The 19,227-nt window shown below is 42.6% G+C and overlaps 1 protein-coding gene across 1 annotated transcript; it reads left to right on the forward strand.

Moving 5' to 3' along the window:
* Positions 1-291: 291 nt before the first annotated feature.
* LOC133358186 (rho-related GTP-binding protein RhoN-like) lies at positions 292-14,687 on the forward strand. The gene is made up of 6 exons (XM_061576398.1): positions 292-744; positions 2,088-2,397; positions 7,184-7,274; positions 11,332-11,441; positions 12,436-12,543; positions 13,747-14,687. Exons 2-6 carry the CDS (start codon positions 2,134-2,136, stop codon positions 14,098-14,100), a joined length of 927 nt encoding a protein of 308 aa, XP_061432382.1. The 5' UTR covers positions 292-744; positions 2,088-2,133; the 3' UTR covers positions 14,101-14,687.
* The last annotated feature ends 4,540 nt before the right edge of the window (positions 14,688-19,227 follow it).

Here is a 19,227-nt window from a genome sequence, read left to right on the forward strand (position 1 = left end):
TGAGTGGGTGGGTGAGTGAGAGACACAGGTGAGTGGGTGGGTGAGTGAGAGACACAGGTGAGTGGGTGAGTGAGGGCCACGTGTGACTGTGTGGGTGAGGAAGAGCCACAGGTGAGTGGGTGAGTGAGGGCCACGTGTGACTGCGTGGGTGAGGAAGAGCCACAGGTGAGTGGCTAAGTGAGAGCCACAGGTGAGTGGCTGAGTGAGAGCCACGTGTGACTGCGTGGGTGAGTGAGGGCCCCAGGTGAGTTGGTGGGTGAGTGGCCGGCTGAGAGCCACAGGTGAGTGGGTGGGAGGGGTTCAGTGGCAGCGAGGGAGTGCCGCTTGCGTCATCCTCGCCAAACAAAAGAGCAGCTCGCTCAGCGCATTGTTCATTCCTACCGACTGACACGTGGTAGTTGTGCGTCTACCCCAATGCTCTGTCTCCGACACGGCGATATCTCTGTGTAGGGGGACTGTGAAATCACCCTTTTCCCATCATATTGCGTTCGTGTGTATATTTATACGGGCGCGCGTATGTGGTCTTCAAATTTGGCCGAAGTGTTGTAAGTTATTGTGGATAACTTGGCTTTTGCTTCTCGCTTAGACAGGTGGATGCTACACGCCGTTAGTGCGGATTGTAATTATTTTAGTGCGGTATATCGCGCAAGGGTTATAGAGATAGGCATTAATTAACCGAACGTTACCTATACATCAAGAATACTTAACGACATTGTGGACCTCAAAGCGTCTGTATTTGAACAGGTAAGCTCGTGATTGCAATGAGTGATGTATTGACTAATGGCGAGGCTTAACCACATTGCCGTACGTGTGCTGGTAAATGCAGACATGTTTGACGACAGCGCATCTGAACGTTGCCATTTACAAAATGTAAGAAGATCAACGTACCGACTACATAGAATACGATGCGATCTGCCTGCCTGCCTTCGAGTCAATTAGCCGAACAAGCAATGCTCATTGCTTCGGGGGTACAATTTCTATTTACAGTATTACTGTTTTCGCTTACACGGTTAACCGCAACAAACTTCATATGCTGGCATACAGCAAGGAGGAGACATTCACGAAACATATTTAAGCAATCGTACTAATGCCATTTGAAACGCCGTCGTGTGTGAACGGTGTAGACCGCCGGGTCTGCTTGCGATGCTATTGTTGAGTTGCGTTTGTTGTCGGCGGCCCTAAACTCCATAATTCCTTACCTAACATTGCTCATCTTGCAACGTCCATTGTAAGTATTCATCTACAGCGCTAGTTACAGCCCTTTTGTCAATCCACTGCCGGATGAGAGACTCAGCACGCCGTGCTTCTCGGTAGATGTCAATTGACCATACTTCACCAGGCTGGTCAATGCGGGTTAGTGTATGGTGGGGGGAGCATAGACGTTGGTGAATAGTACAGGACAACATATGTTTATACGGTAATTCGTTGGCACACATTTGTTGATGACTACAACGGGACATCAGCACGGCTCGATACAATGTAGGAGACACACCTAGGCTGTTCGTCAAACAGTGTTGGCCACAAAGAGCCTAATTGTTTAATTGACGGCAGTGGTTGAGATATAAGGACAGGGTATTGAGAGCCACAGGTCCAAGTGAGGACAAGATTGGATATAATAACTTAATTTAAATACTGTAGAGTATCATCGTTTTCACTGAAAAGGTCGCACGTGTTTTGAGAGGTGGTGTTACAGCAGAATTGAATGAATAAGCTACAGTGGTATGATATGAATTGAGATGTTGACAGAATGGCTACAATCAATAGTGCGACTGATGAGTCCGTTGAGAAGGAATGTGTCGTGCAGGAGATATCCCAAGGGCTCGGCTGGAGATACGACGACGATGATTCTTAAACGGAAAATGAGGGGGGGGAGGGGAAGAGGAGGACGAACATTTATTATTTTGAATCGGGCTCTCCATGAGAGATGATGTGGATGACAAAAGATGGAAATAAGTTGAATGAACATCATCTTTAAGTTACGAGGATGACACGAGTCACGCAGTAGATTTCCAACAAATAGCGTACACACACACACCTTCACGCACATATTCATCATTCAAGAACTGACCATTGTCGTATGTTCGCAGGCTTCAGGACGCATCCCGGCCACTCCGTCTGGCCGGCCCGACCATCATGCAGCCACCAATAACCGGGGCCCTGCGTCGTACGGCAAGCACGAGCGCCGGTGTCCGAAACCGAGAGGGCGGCGCGGGCAACAACATCAGGAGGTCGGGTCCCAGCCGCTTCGGAAGCAGCGTGATGATGGCGCATGGACGAGGCTCGTCTGGGTCTGGTGTGGATGGATCGGTGGTGACCCGCAAGGTCATGCTCGTGGGTGATGTGTCCTGTGGGAAGACGGCCCTCCTTGGAGCGTTGGCAGGAGACCCTTTCAGACAGGTGAGAGGCAGTGACCCGTGTTTGTATGAGTAGCTGCGGGCATAAATGGCTTTTTTGCCGGGAAATAAACGGGAGTCTCTGGAACTACGGCCACCGAATGTTTGTATTCAATCATTTTACAAGCCTTTCATCAAAATCATTGACCTTGCTTGGGTTTTTATTGAAGCAAGCTTTTGAGAGCCGCTACGTTGGTTTCAATGTCGGGGCCAGGAGGTTCGGATTTGGGGTTGGGGACATTTATACTTATGGCTGATTTTCTCTCGCCGCATCGTGGGGGGATAGTGCAGTCATCGCAACCTCGATACAATTAATGACTGGGAGATCGTTGTATGGATAACCTTTACTTTATCTGGTGGAAAGTCCATTGGGGTTTCCGTTTACAAAATTAACAGTTATTGGTGTCCTTGACAATACCCAATGACATTTTTATTAATAAATATATTGTTGGATACTTTAACATGGATTCATATATGATCTTGTTATTGAGTGACTTACATTATAATAATGTTCTAGAAAATAACAAGAAGAGCGATTTTTTCGAATTCTGTTAAAAACTCAATATTTCATATATGATCTTGTTATTGAGTGACGTACATTATAATAATGTTCTAGAAAATAACAAGAACAGCCATTTTTTTCGAATTCTGTTAAAAACTCAATATTTCAAGAGCCGCAAAGCACGTGAATACGAGACGGGGTGGTCCTTATAAATATTAGCAGTCCTTAAAGAGCCGCATGCGGCTCCAGAGCCGCGGGCTGCCGACCCCTGCTCTCGAAGGACCATAAATAATACATTTGGCACAATGATTGTGTCGTCTACGCTTTTAATTTAAAAAAATGGCAAAACTCAATGATTCAAAAATTGTGCCTCTTCAAAAAATGTGTTACTCAAAAGGGATCAGTTGTAAATTCACCTGCCATGGCATGTGGGGCACATCTTGCTACTGCTTCCCACCTACACTCGTCCTGGTATTAGGTGTATTACACGTGAGAGTAATTGTTCCCCCTTTCACATACATGGATTACATTGAAAACGAGTTATGTGATTGTTTGATTGATACTTTAATATACACTATAAACGCATGTTTATACTGTATGTATATACTCATGCAGTTCCTGATATTGTATTGCCGTGCAGTATATTGTGTACTGTATTTTATATGCAGTACATACAATGTAACACGACATGTTACGTATGGCAACATAATAAGTGAGCAAGAATCTGCTCTGGGCTGTTTGCTCTAAAATTCCAGGGTGTGACGGAGCAAAAAAAATACTTTTTATTTGGCAATCTACATTTTTCCAATGACATAAACGCTCCTGTAGCTTTGCATACATGCATGAAATGGTATATAAAGCTTAAATAAACATAGACTAGGTCACGGGATAAATTACATTAACAGTGTGGTTGAGCAGTGGCAAAGAGGTTCGCACACTGCTAACCAGAGAACCCGATGACCCGCCTTCATTCATGCTTGTGCCATTAGTGAGAGTGATAATTGAACTGGTCCTTGGTCCTCTTTCATCACCAGTGTGATGCGGTTTGATCGATAACAGCGTGGGAAGGCCTTGATTCAGCAGTGGATCAGCAAAGGGCTCTACAATAATTACTTGTACGGTAATAAATTGGACCACCAGGTAACAACATACTATGCCATGCCTTGAGCAATGTGTTCATAAGAGCATCCGCCTATCTCGTGTAACCCTGCTCATTGTTTACCCAATGGGCAGCAGCTGAGATCAGCAATTGCAATGGCCTGGCCCATGTGCCTTGTTTTGTTTAAATAAACATTGACCTCACAACCCAGAGGTCAGCATAACGTGGCGGCAGTAATATGACTTTACAACGAATTGAATATACCACAGTGCTAATGTGCAATAGTGTATGTCCAGAAACTACTAGAAAAACATCTTGCCAAGTTAAGCCAACATTATTGCACTCTACTGCAGCGGCAGGCCCATCAATCCATAACTGCATAATCATTGTATTTTATGCCTGATGTGTTGGCATATGCGGTACAGTAGTTAATAACTTCTTCGTTAAGACACCAAGACTCAAATTACGTTTCCAAAGTTTAAGCCCACGACTTGTTTCTGTAAAAGCAAATATGTACCATACTCCTGATTATAAATAAGACTGTACAGTAAGACTGACCCCGAAATTGTGCCTGGTGTTTAATAACGTTGTATAAATATGGTCATATATGTACTGTACAGTATATACACACACCCACTGGATTACAACACAACTTTTGCATGAAACTATTGTGGGGGGGAATAAAGTGCATCATGCCATCCGGATAGAACAGGAGCAAGTATCCTGTTCACCATGATGTTACCTTATTTGTAATCCAAGTGCATTTCGATAAACTATATATTACTGTATCTCATTGGGTCATTTTACCACTGTATTTCAAAAGACAGCCTGATGCACATTACATGCAATTCTATTTTTAGTAAATTGTTATACTGTGTATAATATCCAAAACAGCATCTTTAAAAATGCAGTACAATATCGTTGCTGTTATGGATTATGGTCATGATTTAATTGACCTCTACCACCCATAATGCAATGTGCCAGAAACACTATAATTTTACAATGAATGCACAGTTTATTTCATGCTATAATTTTAATACGTAAGTGATATGCTTATAGTAGCTGCTAATAAGTAACTACAGTATTCATATGCCATTTTAAAAACTGTCCATCAGCAAAAAAATTTCAATGCGATAGTCTCCAACTCTTATCCACTCATCTCTTTGACCTCTAAATTTATGTGCCATGAAAAAAGAGTCATTGCCCAAAAAGTTGCCTGTTACAGTATCTGAAAGTATTTTCATTTTAAGGCTGCGTTCTTGATGAATGGGTGAGTTGATTTATTATTTGTGCTTGGGGCACCACTGTTAACAAAATATCACGAAATAATTTTCTTAGGAATGAAATTACACAGCAGTGCAATAGTTCACTCCGTTGTCTCTGTACAATCTTTAGATTTACAGTCGTGTATACAACATCTGATTTTTACTTGCAGTATTTCGTTAAAATATGCCAATTATGACAACTTAGGTACAAGATTTTTGCCCCTTATCTATGGCATTTGTATGGGCTGCGAAAACTCCTATTATTCTCGGTTAATAATACAAATTCCTAATAATAAAAAAAATTTCCAAGTATAACAGGAATCGCATGGAAAATTAATCCTATTCACACATTTACCCTGTGGATAAGAGTAAAATTGTAGATTACATCGTGGCTATTGGTCTCCCATATCGCCACGTGTAAGAGCAGTGGCGATATGGGAGACCGTGGTGGCTAGATGTTAACTTTCTCGCCTGGTATACAGGAGGTCGTGAGTTAAATCCTGACCCTGACGCCTGCTGCTGTATATTGGAGTTTGCATGTTCTCCCCGCAGTCGCGTACATTTTTTTCCGGGTCCTCCAATTTCTCCCTCCACATTTAAAATCAACATGCATTTCGGGTATTTGGTTGCTATAAATTGCCACATGATAAGCCACTTAGTTAAGCAATAATTTGTTTTCAGGTCGCTTCTGAAAAATAGATGTATAGCTTGGTGAGCCTAGCCTGGTAAAGTTAAACATACTTTAATTCAATAGTTTAGTTCTGGACAGTAATAATATATATAAAGCGTTGAATAAGCGACTGACAGGTAAGTTTAATTAGTGGGTAGGTTTGTCAGTTAATTACATTATTTATTCCTTTACCTACGTGACTTTACCGAAAAAACCCTAAGAGTATGAATCCTTGCAGTCACGAAAGCTTCAAATCTAGAATTACATTATTTATTGTACAATGCAAACATGCTGAGTGATGCACTATTACTTCCATGCAGCTATCTTCTTAGTTAGATAAAATGTTACAGTAGTTAAACAACATTTGTTTGCTGTTGACCTAACATGTGGTCAAAAACTCCCCACAGCCTTTCATGGGTTTTGAGATTATTTTAAATCAAGTAAATGTCACACTAACCTTAAGCAAACAGCGCATCATCTACATGTGTGATGAGCACGGTTGGATACGTATGGCGGTGCGAAATAAGTTCAACATATATATTTGAGTGTACTCGTTGGGTCAGTAGAACATGTCAAAAAAAACACTGCCTTCTTTGCTATATGAACAGAAAATCAACACGTGTCAATAACTCTGCCTTAAAATAAAAAGGGGACCTTTTAGACAACGGTCCTTAATAGCACATGTTTATGTGCTATTTACATATTTTGTTCTTTAATGGCCACAGTGTTATTGATGAATGTGAGTTTTTTTTAATATATATAAGTTGTGCTTGTTCACCACTGTCAACAACGGGCAGCATCTGCAAATACTGTGCTTGCTCTGTTGACGAGTAATGATTTCACATGAAAGGCTTGCCAAGTCTCATGCAGCGGGTGACCTTTGCTACACCGAGGAAAAAGGAAGGACACATACTTTCGGCACTGTGTTGAAGCGTCCTTTCCATGTGGCGGCACTGCATGCGTTCTGTGCTCCACATTTCACTGCGTAAATAAGTGATACATTTATTCAACACAAATGCCGAAATGAAAAGCCACTCGTGTATGTGCAGATCCACAGTGGATGTTAAGGCCACAGCCCGCAGCATTGTCCCCAAGAACAAATACAGCTGACTCGCTGCTGCATTCTTGTAACGGTTTTATTATTATTAAATAATGTATGATTCACTCAGTGCAATGTTGCTGTCTCTACCCCTCCCCTGGTTGTTGCTCACCACACAAACTGCCCCCCCACACCCAACACACCACCTGCCACAGGGATATGTGCCCAGCGTGTTTGACAGCCGCTCGGTGACCCTGAATGGAACGGACGGCCGGAGCGCAGACATCTTGGTGTTGGACAACTCAGGTGTGTATGGGGGTGGCAGCTGATATTGTGGGTTTAGCCAGAGCCAAAGCTCTTAAGTGGTGTTCACTCAGCATGAGGCTCGTGCGTGTGTGAGGGGGGGTTTCATGGCCCCACACCGACTCACATTTCTATGATGGGGAAATTGTTATTGAAAAGAAAATGCAACCAAAAGAGCTGTTGGCAATTGGAGATGACCTACACATGTCACCCTTGCAAAAGAGGCAATGTTTCCTTTGCTTCAATCGGTGTATTTTGTCTCCTGCTTAAATGAAGGATACTCACTGGGTTGTTGGATACAAGTTTGAAGCTTTATCCATGAGAAAATCTCCACTCAGACATCACAGCATAGCGCACCAGTAACACCATTTGCATTGACTTTTCAAAGGTATGGAAGAGATGTTCCAGTGATGTTACTATAGAGTCGTGTTTCTCAATTCCTAGATTTATTGGTGCATTCCTTTGATCCATTGATTGTTAGGAAATAGTTTGTGGATCAAACAGATTCCTGACACCACCGATGTAGCTGAGCTGAAATGTGTCCAGGAGATGAGAGAATAGAAAATACTTTCTTGACATCCATATTCGTGGAGTTTTGAGTGTTAACTCGTATAATGCTGCATGGGTGTTCTCTGGGTACCCTACTCAATTTTTGTCCAACACTTTACTCGTGAAATTGGCTGAGGATCCCAATGCAGGAACCTCCTAAAAAAGTATTGAGACGCATTAAGGCTTACCTGGATAAAGAAAGGACAATTATTGTGATTAACGAAGCTTCAAGCTTTGTGTTGAACAGCCTGAGAAATACAAATCGGGGTGCTTGTCTAAGGACAGGTGTTGTTCGTTTATTGAGTTGCACTTTCTTAAAGCGTAAAGAATGTTCCAGTTTCCCTTGTGGCTGCTGTGAGTGTAACACCCTCACCCCAGCTGTCATCCTTTTAATGTTCTCACGTGCAGAGACTGGCCAAACTATTGTGTGGTGGATGGCTTCCAACTTGAGGGCTCGGTGTAAGTGTGTACTTGGCATATTGTATAACAAAGTGGTAATGAGTAAAGTGTATTTGTACACATTATGTGTAGCACTCCTGTATTGGGTATTAAGTACATTTCTTTAGTATTGTCATGATGGTATGGCACTCGTGTGGAGTGCAGTCTTGGAAGGAAATACAATATAGAATTCATATTTAGTGCAGTATAGTATTGTCCACAAACCATGTGTGGAATGTAAATTTAAGTTCCTATCAACCAATATTTTGCTGTCACTTTTAAAATGTATTTAAAATCAGGGACACATGTTGGTAAGGATTTGCATTTTACATAGCACATATGTGCTAAAGTATCACTAAACACTTAATTGACTGAAACATCAATTATTTATCCAGGACGGCCTTACTTTCAGGATTCTTTCAAATAGCATACTGCAGTGGGATATGAGGCCGATTTGTATATATCATTAAGGAAAGCTTTGCCATTAGAAAAAAAACTCGAGTGTCCACAAAGAAAACCCACACACACACACGTACAGGGGATAACACTCAAATATCAACACAGATAGGTTAAATAATCCACTTGCTATACTGCCTATCCTGGCCGTTTTGTAGCTCGGCATGTTTTGCGAATTACACAACGCTGTTTGATCCACCAACCCTTGCCATTAAAGTTTTGGATTATAGGTGTGCCCCTGCCATAACTCAAAACACCGAGAATGTGCCCAGACCAGTCCCAGAGCAGTCGCCAAGACTAGGCATTCCTGTAGGGACGTTTTTTGTGGTTGTTGCTAATTCTAATATCCATTAGGTATACCGTGCAGTTCACCGATCTCTCTCATACTATTAAGACGGCGCTTTGATGCGCTAATATCTTGATAGGATACAAACTGCAGGAGTGGCTTAGAATGGCTACAAACGTGTGGCAGATGAATAGCCTCATAATGCAAAGGGGTGAAACGTGAGAGTCTTGAATTTCACCTACAGTGACCTCAAAAGGCGATGTGTACCCACTGTACTGTTATTATGTGTGGTACATACTGTACATATGCACACTGAGACACGTGTATTACTTACAAATGAGCTTGCATGCATCTCAGCAGTGTTGGCATATCCAGTTCTGCACATGTGTAATTTGATATAAGTAATGTACTGACGTATGTTAAAGGATGATTCATATTAAAGGTTGATGATGATAGCACCGATGATGCAATGCCTGTTGCCAATTTGTGCCTTGCGTATTGGGGTCGTGACTATGGTGGCTGGAAATGTGGGAACTTTTGTAACATTTATATGTTCTTGAAAAATAATGACGAGTCAGTCCCGGTGTGGTAATGTCTGGCCCCGACAGGTATTTTTTTATAAGGACAGGTCATAGAGTGTTTTAAAGGTTTACTCTGAGGAATAATTGTAATTTGTTGAGTTTTACACGAACATACATGTTTAAAAAATAATATTTAAATATACCACCTTTAATGTTTTGGTACTTTTAACAGGGTGTCTTGTGGCTATACTTGGTAAAAAATAACCATAGGAGGCCTGTATGAACCCACGAACCACAGGTTGAGAATCAGTGGTATGCCTGCATGCTATATATAGTATGTGTGCATACTATATACATACTATGTAGTATGTACTGACGTTGTATAGTACAGTATGCATATATACTGTTATAGCAGTGGTTCCCAACCTCTGGTCCATAGACTAATTGTTGTCAGCAAGGCCATGGGAAGTGGTCCGCAGAACTGTTCAGATATTATGACTTAAGTAGTTTAAAAACATATATTCATGCATGGTGGTCTACTAAACAATTGTTTTGAGGGTCAACAGTGATCCGCGGGTTGATCAAGATTGGGGACTACAACTATACACTGTATGTAGTATTATATATGTATAAAGTGGTATACACTTTATACTTTACAACGATAATTATATTTATCCAGGTAAACTTTTCCGTGGCTCAATACTGTTTGAGGATGGCCCTGAATTTATGTTTGGCCATTTCCTTTTTAAGGTGTGGTTTGGGGCTCACTGGTGGTGAGATGTTATTGCCCTTGCTTGGTATGCAGGAGGTCGTAAGTCCAATCCGCCCCTGACGCCTGGTATATGTTCTCCCTTCTTGTGACCACGTGGATTTGTCTCTGGGTCTTCCGATTTCGTCCTCCAGTCTTATAAACATGCCTTTAGATTATTTGTCTACCATACACTCCCACATATATGATGATATAAGCGACTTCGATGAACTATCACATGTGGCCAGGTCGACTGGTAAATTCAAGTTTATATACTGTATGTAGTTTGCATGTTGAGAGAACTGGAGTCGTACACGAAGATAACACTCAAAACTATATTTAAGAGCCAAGGAGGGTTCGTGAGCCCACTCGTCGCCTGGCCACGACTCAGGCCAGTGAGTTCAGGGGTTCTGTGTGATCTAATAAACCAATGCCTTAAAACCACCGAGTTAGAGGCGTTGCACCACCATGCCTGGTGATGTATTTGTTTTTGCTGTACACTTTTTGCATTTCAACGGCCATTTTGACTCTTCACTGCATGTTCTACATAAGAACAATGTACATTACACGCACTTTTATGTGCGCACTATACTATAATGCATTATGGTGCACACTTAGATTAAATCCATATTCTATTGGTACATAGGAAAATATTCGTGTAAGGGATACAGCAGTGAAGGCAGTCACCCGAGTTTTGATTCCTGGCCATGGTTAAAATAAGTGCCAAATAGTATCTGAACTGGTCCTGAGCAGCCCTCTTCACCATCCTCTTGTGATCGGCATGATGCAGTCGCTCATAGTTGCTATGGCATCCGCTCGGCTTTATTCAGAGGTAGATTGACAAAGGGCTGTACATTGTATTATTATTTGTATTAGCATGCTTGTCGGTGATGGTGTTTACGGAACACGCGTACATGTGTACCATTGCGTATTTCCGCGTCGTTGTTACAGAAACAAAATGTTACATGTTATCACAGCACCACTCTTCTATATACCGATCACAGCGTTGAAAGAGAAACTATGTAGTTGCCCTGTGAGCTGACCCTATGCTCACTCCTGTAGGTTCCTCACACTACGACACCGTGCGACCACTCTCGTACCAGCACGCTTCCGCCGTGCTGCTGTGCTTCGACATCAGCCGCCCAGAGACGCTTCACAGCATCCACGTAAAGGTGCGAGATCATGCATCCCGTGTTGTCCGAGTGCATGTGCCCGTGTGTGTGCCTTAGGGGAGCGGTAGTGTAGCGGTTAGCGCGCTGCGCTATGAACCTGGCGACCCGGGTTCGATTCCCGCTCACGGCTAACACCAGTGACGATTATCTGAACCGGTCCTGGGCCTCCCCTAGGTCGACTCAGCCTTAAATGAGTACCTGGTGCGGTGTGTAAACATCGCCACTGGGGAGACAAAGGCGGTCGGGCGTGGTGCTGGCCACCAAACCACCTCGTGTACCGTTCTGGCCTTCATAGGTGCTCGCTAACAGCACTTGCCCCTATAGTCTGTTAAGGCTATATGAGGGATCTTTGTCTTTTGCCTTAGGGAGAGTGGTAGTGTAGTGGTTAGCGCAATGTGCTATGGACCAGCGACCTGCATTCGATTGCCCTCCACAGGTAACATCAGTGACAAATATGTGAATTGATCTTGCGACTCCCCTAGGTTGACTCGGCCTTAAATTAGTATCTGGCATGGTGCTGGCCACGAAAATTGCTAGTGTGCCATGCTGGTCTTCGGTGCTTTCTTGCGGCACTTGTCACAAAAGTCTTTACGGCCATATGGGAGATCGTTGTCTTTTAGTTTAGGGGATGTAGGGACATCTGTGCACTCTTATGTTAGTTATAATGTACGATTTTTTTCTGAACAATGTAGAAAGAAATGTACCCTATATTATCGTTTGTATCCCTGGCCTCTCTTGCAAAATACCTTTTTTGTCTCGGTTGCCTCACCTGATTGAATAAATATGCATGATGACAGAAGTGTTTTTTTGTAATGCCACTAACGGACGTGACGATGATCGCAACAATTACGTTCTTTTAAACGTGCCTTGGTGGTAATGATGACAGTTATTTCCCAGCCTTTTAATACTAATAATAATGCCAATGCTGGTAATGTCTTGATGGTAGCACTGATAATACAGATGGTAATAACATCGATGATGATTGTGCTCACAGTGGCATCGAGAGGCCAAGTCCCACTGCCCAAGTGCCCACCTGCTGCTTGTCGGGTGCAAATCGGACCTCCGTCTCACGAAATCCCAGAGAATGGTGTCTCACCACCAGGTGAGTCCCCTGTCCTGCCGTTCTGCGTGGCGAATGACGCCACAAGCAGCGTCGCTACATTCGAACATTCCAGCGGATGTTGCATCATGCTGATGGGTGCGTCATTATGTCCTCGACCTCACAGTCAAAGGCAACCAATTTGGTTACGAATTAATTTCGTGAGCGAATACAATGACACAGGCATTATCGTGGTTTCTCCCTGTCTTTCAGTTGGCTTCACGAGCTAGCTAAATTACAGCAGTGCTACTAACAGCAAGTCTGTTCCAAACACGAGAGTTATTATGGCACATTGTACAGTAAGTCAAAGTGCAAACGTGAAAAGTGTTTATCAACACGGAGTAATAAAATGATGGCAATAAAAACACTCGTACACGTTCATAATACGCGCGGTATATAGTCCTTTAACGTGGCGTATGGTTGAGTACGGGAGCATGTGGCATTGAATAAGAAAAATTGTTTCCCTGTCTGCCTACTCCCGCATGGAACTTGGACTCCGTATTGTGGGTTTGTGTTTTGTACATGCATTAGTAATACAGAAGTGAGAATACTGGGTCTGGAGAGGGGGTCTGAAGGGGGTCTGGAACATAAGCCCTTTCTTTTCATATGTAAATCTGGGTTTACTCTGCACGGATATGCTCTGCATGGCCTTTTTTCAGAAAGCTTCCCCCCATGCAGAGCGAGGGACACGTGTACAGGACACGATCAGTGTATGGTAGAGGAGCTGGCTTCCAGTAATGATATCTGAAGTTCAAATGCCAGTCATTTGTTCAAGCATGTCATCGTTTTGAGTTCTGCAAAATTATGAGACCAACTGTCGATTTCTAAGGGTTAGGGATACTGTAAATTGTGCCACCAGAGGAACATAGCATTTTAACCACTGGCTCAGAACTGCCAACAGATGTGTAACACTCATTCAATCATTAGGACTACTCACCAATATTGCTGTGCATTGTCTTTGAGTTGTGCGCCTTTTGGCGTCATCTGGTCCAACCCATGTGAGACTAGGCTCTAAGGAAAGCTGTCTTGGGTGTGGACCAATCAACTTCAAGGACAGTGCACATTATCAGAGTTATGTTCTTTTGTTTGTATTATGACTGCAGGTATTGCGGTCTATGCAAACATGACTCCTTGTAAAAAGGTGTCAGTTTTGTTGCCAGATAGAAGGGTAAAAAACCAATTATCATTGCCATGCATGTTTTACAGGCATCGGAGTCAGCCACGCAGCTGGGGGCTGTGTGTTACGTGGAGTGCTCGGCAACAGACAATGACACGAACTCTGTACGTGATGCTCTGCTGAGCCCGACCACTGCCCAGAAGACGCGCCGGCAGCACCAGCAGGGAACTCCCACTGACACTGGCTGCAGCAGCAGTGCAGATGCAGCGGGCTCGAGTATGGCCGAAGGGACACGCGAGCCATCGACGTTCAAGCGCACTGCCTCAAAACGACTGCTGCGTCGGCTGTCCCTGCTCAGGGAACGGCAGCCGCCCCGAGCTGCGCCCCAAGAAGCCCCAGCACCTGAGGTTGAGAGAGACAAGAAGAATTGTGCCATTATGTGAACACTGTGCCCCTCTTTAATGCGTCCCTATTATACTTGTATGTCAGGCTATGTAATCTACCGTTGTGTACATTTGTGGAATGTACAGTGATGAAAACATTCCACAATAGCGATAAGTTATGGAATCTGGAGTAGTACGAGTATCAACTACAATTGTGTTCCCTGTGCTTTATTGGTGAGACTTGTCAGTACTGCCCTGGCTGACCCAGGTGTCCCTGGGACTCGGCGTTGGTGCTGGTTGTCTCATCTTGACCACCACCGCCCCAAATCGCCCTCCATACTCGAGTACTTTTTCTCATTTTTGTAAAGTTAATTGAGATGTGGTTGAATTTAGATGCATTATAAATCGTTGTTTTTTTTATAACTCTTGTTACATCTTCATTTGTGTCTGTGGTTGCAAGTTTATTCATATGTGATGCAAACTTTATTTCGTGAAAACCTACGAGTTAAACTTCCTTTCTATACCTGAATAAGTACAGCCTAGGTACATATTTACAGTAATAGAATACAGTATTTTTTAGCACAAACTTTTTGCACTACACTTTTTATATCAAGAAATAAAATAAAATATTTATATAAAGTTATATAAGGCAATCATTTTCTTGGTTCTTTCGGTAAAGTCACGTAGAATGGAACGCTGTCTCCCCGACAGACCTGGTCTTCACCTGAGGACGGCTGCTTGCGTTGTGGCCGAAACGTCGTGAGAATTATTTTATAATGTTTTATTTTATTATTTTATTATTTCCATTCTACGTGACTTTATCGAAAGAACCAAGAAGATGAATCCCTGCAGTCACGAAAGCTTTAAATCGAAATTTAAGGCAATCATTGTTAAAATTATTAACGTGTACAAGTACATGTTGAAAATCCACAAACTGCTGTATTTAATGTACCTTGAATATAACATTTAATATATATAGAATTGATACTTGACAGCAAGGCATGACATTAGACATTATGGATAAGTGTGGAAATAGTCATATTCATACATTTCTGATTACTTTCGAAACGGTGCTTTGTCAGGATTCTAAAAGTAATCGGTTACAATTGTAATGCCGTGCTTTTGATGAGGTAGCAATCCAATGTCACGAAATAACTATGTCATGAGTCATTATATATTTTAAAACGACAGACCAGAAATAAACAAGGTTATGCAAATCGTACATCCTTAAAAACAAATGCTGTCGTTGTAACATGTTATTTTCAAAAAGTATCAACTGCTTATTTATTTGCTTTTCCATAGTAAAATAAAACTTTAACTGTTCTATTTTAATGTTTTCATCCCAGTTATCTGCTTCAACTATAGTTTTCATACCATTTAAAGTCAAAATTATAAAAAGGCATCCTGTACTCAATGTTTGGTTTACCTTCTTAACAGTCCTGCTCCATATTGATGTTAACTAGCATGGTTGTGCGATGAAAATTGCTGAATTTTAATATTGGTTGCTGTGGCATCACTATTACACAAATACAGACTTATTTTAGCCAAACATAAAAATATGGCACGGTTTACTTTATTGCAAATGGTAGGTCTATCGATTAATTTGTCACTTGCACGCGGGCTCACTTTAATGCCTGTGCATTAATTTTACAAAATTGGACGATTTAACTGGATGCACATTTATATTTTATTGGAGAACACATTACGGCTTCTCGTTGTTGAGGTTGTACATTGAGACGAATGTTGTATCAATGCAACCGTGAGCAGAATTTACATTAACTTTGACAATTTGTAAATGTAAACTCGCCACACTTTAGATGCTATGAAATTGAGCTGCACATGTTTGACCCACTCACCTCTGTGGGTATTTAATTGCTGACAAAATGCAATGCTTGTACCATGTTTTTGTTAAACGTGTCGTGAGCATGATAGCTTATTCTGGCGAAGCTCGCTTTTTTAGGTATGGTAGTTCAAAATTGCCCAATCACTGGCAAAAAAATACTGTACAATATTGCATAAAAGCAATTGAGTACTACCATGGGCATTTTTTTATGAATCAGGAGACTCCCATACTGTACAGTATTTCCAAGGTACTTTGGTTACCTATACTGTCTGTATTGTAGCAACCAAGTTTACTCCACTATGTAACTATGCAAGGGTTGTGCAGGCTTTTAATGCTAGATCTAATTTATCTAAGACTTTGCCAGTGTCGTACATTTGCCATGAGCCGAGTACAAAATTCTCACATTTTTCCGGGGGCTAAGAATGAGTCCTTTATGAAATAGAAATGTTACTCTTCACCGTGCTGGTCTCACGCTGTCACCAATCAGTTGCAGACCCCAGTCAGGGAGTAGTGGTCCTCAGACAAACTGTCAGACCGAGATTATGATGTTCTGATTACAGTCTAAACCGTGTACGTTTTGATCAGCGCAGGCCTGCCCCCTGGGTCATGCTGCCACCAGGAAACATTAATACAAGATCAGTGCTGCCAAATGGCTTTTGCTGAAAAAAATGTCGAAACCTTTAGCCAAAAGAGTCCAAAAGGGCACGTTTTTACCAAAGTTGGAGCCAAAATAAATAAGATTTCAAATTCGTGCATGGCTGTGTATTATACACTTTAGATTTATAAAATAACTCAACATTTGCAAAAATGTAGCCTTGTATTAGATTTTAAATATATTTTAGTATTTATCCATTATCATTTGAGACATTTACAGACGACAGTACCTAGAAACTGAAACAGTGTCTAAAAGTGCCTCCATTTTGGTATGTCAACATTTACACGAGTATAAGGACACATGACCACTAAGTGACCGTTTCTTTAACTTCATTTTAAGGTGTGTTTCAAGATGTTAAAAGAGTATTTACCGTCAATATATTACTTTAAAACCAGCTATTTGGCAAACAAATGAAGTTGTTTTCTCAGTGCGTGGCAGAGGCTTTCGAGTACTGTACAGATTTCCCTCACTTTATGCGAGTTCGGTTTCTGTGATCTCGCGTAAATGCAACTAACCTATTTTACCCAAAATTCGCGACCTGTGGTTTGAATTCGTGATGAAAATAGAACTGCAATACGCTTCTGCAGCGGGATACTCCTGCCGGAGGTGAGAAATATGGTAAAAGTGTCGGACAGGGACCCAAACACAAGCTTATCTCAGTTCCTGCCCCAACTTCAACCCACACTAGGCAGTGTGGGGAGGTATGATCAAATAACCCCCACGACTTACATGGTGGGGAGGTCCCATCCAGTAAAAGATGGTCATAAATAAGTATAGCCAGTAAAAAACAAAGTTTTTCACTATAAATCCTTTACGGGTTTACTTGTTATACAGTTTTTTTTTTAATCCTTTATATTAAGTTCGCTTGCTTGCTTGCGTGCTTGTTTGCTTGCTTTCGACCGTGCAAATCTTTCGGTCGTTTTTTAACCCACTTCCCGTGATCCAATCGAGCTGACATTTTGCACACAGACTCGTTGTGCGAGACAATTAATGTTCGTGAAATTTTTTTCCAAAATTTTACACTGTTTAGGGAAAACAAATTAAATATTTAATTACCAATTGCTTAATACTGGCAGACAATCATCTGACCCATAGGTGGCAGCCATCTCAAGCCAGAGGACGAGAGGACTCTAGCCGCCACGCATATAAAGGATTTATAGTGAAAAACTTTGTTTTTACGGGTTATACTTATTAAAACTCAAAGTAGGGAAATTTGTGAGCAAAAATCTCTGAAATCGTTGTTGCTTTATGCATATACAGTATTGTATGGCAGGCTGTCAACTTTACTCGCAGTAGGACACAGCCATTAGCAAGGACAGCACAAGAGTTTATTTTATCACATGTAAAGAATGATCATCTGTCAACCACAACCCGAAATCACTATTATGTGTGTTTTGACAGAAGTAGGCATGGATTTTATATGCTCCATTTATGGTTTGGTATTGATGGAATGTATAATGCAGTGTAGTGACACAGACTACAGGTTACTGGGCCTTTATTAGTCATTTCTCCTGCACGGCATCCATGCGACAGCCTCTGCTCCCTCAATGATTGACAACTGCTGATGTAATTATACATGTTAGTGTCATGGAATTATCTGCTCGGATTAACAAGTGTAGTGTATTTCACGGAGAGACACACTAGAACTTGGAGGCAACACGTCTATTATAACACCCCAACAGGGTAACTGCATACACGTACACTTGGTTAACTATACCACAACGGGGTAACTACATAACCGGGTCAGTCAGTAACATACTGCCTGAACCACGAAGCCAAGTGTAAAGACTGAAGACCGAGGATCGAAGAGATGTAGCACCGACAGGTTCCATTCCAACAGCCGCGATCGCTCTCGGGACTTCCCTTTTATACTCCCGAGCGTGGCCTCGCTCCGTTTTCGGCCACGCCCCTTCTGGATCTTACCAGAAGGTTCTCGACCAAGCATCACGTGTCCCTCGAGCCCCCTTTTGGGCCTCCTCGGGTTCACCCAGACTGTCACGTCCTTACTTGCCTCTCTCAGACCATCACCAGAACTATGGCTCCTAGGACCAACTTGCATGCCATACCTACTCTGATGCCAGATAGAGGCTCAAGATGTACAGTTCCACTCTTGTGACAGTAGCTGGCGCTAAACACCATAGTGACTCCATTTAGGTCACTACACAAGTATTGAGTACGTGCATAAGATAATGGCCCATTCACTAACAGTGTGCATGTGCATTTTTTTCTTAAGCCGTTGCTGGATGAAGGACAGTCTCCATGCTCTGCAGCCTGCTACGTGGTTTAAGTGACCATACATTACCACGCTGGAAAAGTGCGGGTTAGAGAAGTCGCAGATACGGTACATGTGTAGTGACATAATGGGTCACTATGGCGCATAGCGCCAGTTACTGATAGAGAGGGGAACTGGGAGTGTAGTTGCCCTCTCTGCCAGCAGGGTACGCTATGTCATGGAAAGGGTCCCTAGGGGAGCATGGTTGTGGTGGCTTGCAGAGAGGGGGCATCCGAGGACGTAGCAGCCCGGTTGGCTGGCAAGGGCACATGACATGACAGGGTAAGGATGTGGGCCAAAGGTGACAAGGGACACGTGGTGTGGGGCCCAGGACCTTCTGGTGAGTTCCAGAAGGGGGCGGGGTCGAGGGTGGAGCCAGGCCACACTGGGGGGCATAAAAGGGAGGTCCCGGGGCCG

The sequence above is a fragment of the Lethenteron reissneri genome, chromosome 7 (genome assembly GCF_015708825.2).
Source record: "Lethenteron reissneri isolate LAM-NWPU_2019-01 chromosome 7, ASM1570882v1, whole genome shotgun sequence".
Taxonomy (NCBI): Eukaryota; Metazoa; Chordata; class Hyperoartia; order Petromyzontiformes; family Petromyzontidae; genus Lethenteron; species Lethenteron reissneri.

What these genes read in the sequence shown, in the direction of transcription:
- LOC133358186 (XM_061576398.1), top strand. Translation starts at nt 2,134, where the DNA reads ATGCAGCCACCAATAACCGGGGCCCTGCGTCGTACGGCAAGCACGAGC. An exon ending in CAGGAGACCCTTTCAGACAG is followed by an intron (nt 2,398 to 7,183) that starts GTGAGAGGCAGT and finishes CACCTGCCACAG; the next exon opens with GGATATGTGCCCAGCGTGTT. An exon ending in TTCACAGCATCCACGTAAAG is followed by an intron (nt 11,442 to 12,435) that starts GTGCGAGATCAT and finishes TTGTGCTCACAG; the next exon opens with TGGCATCGAGAGGCCAAGTC.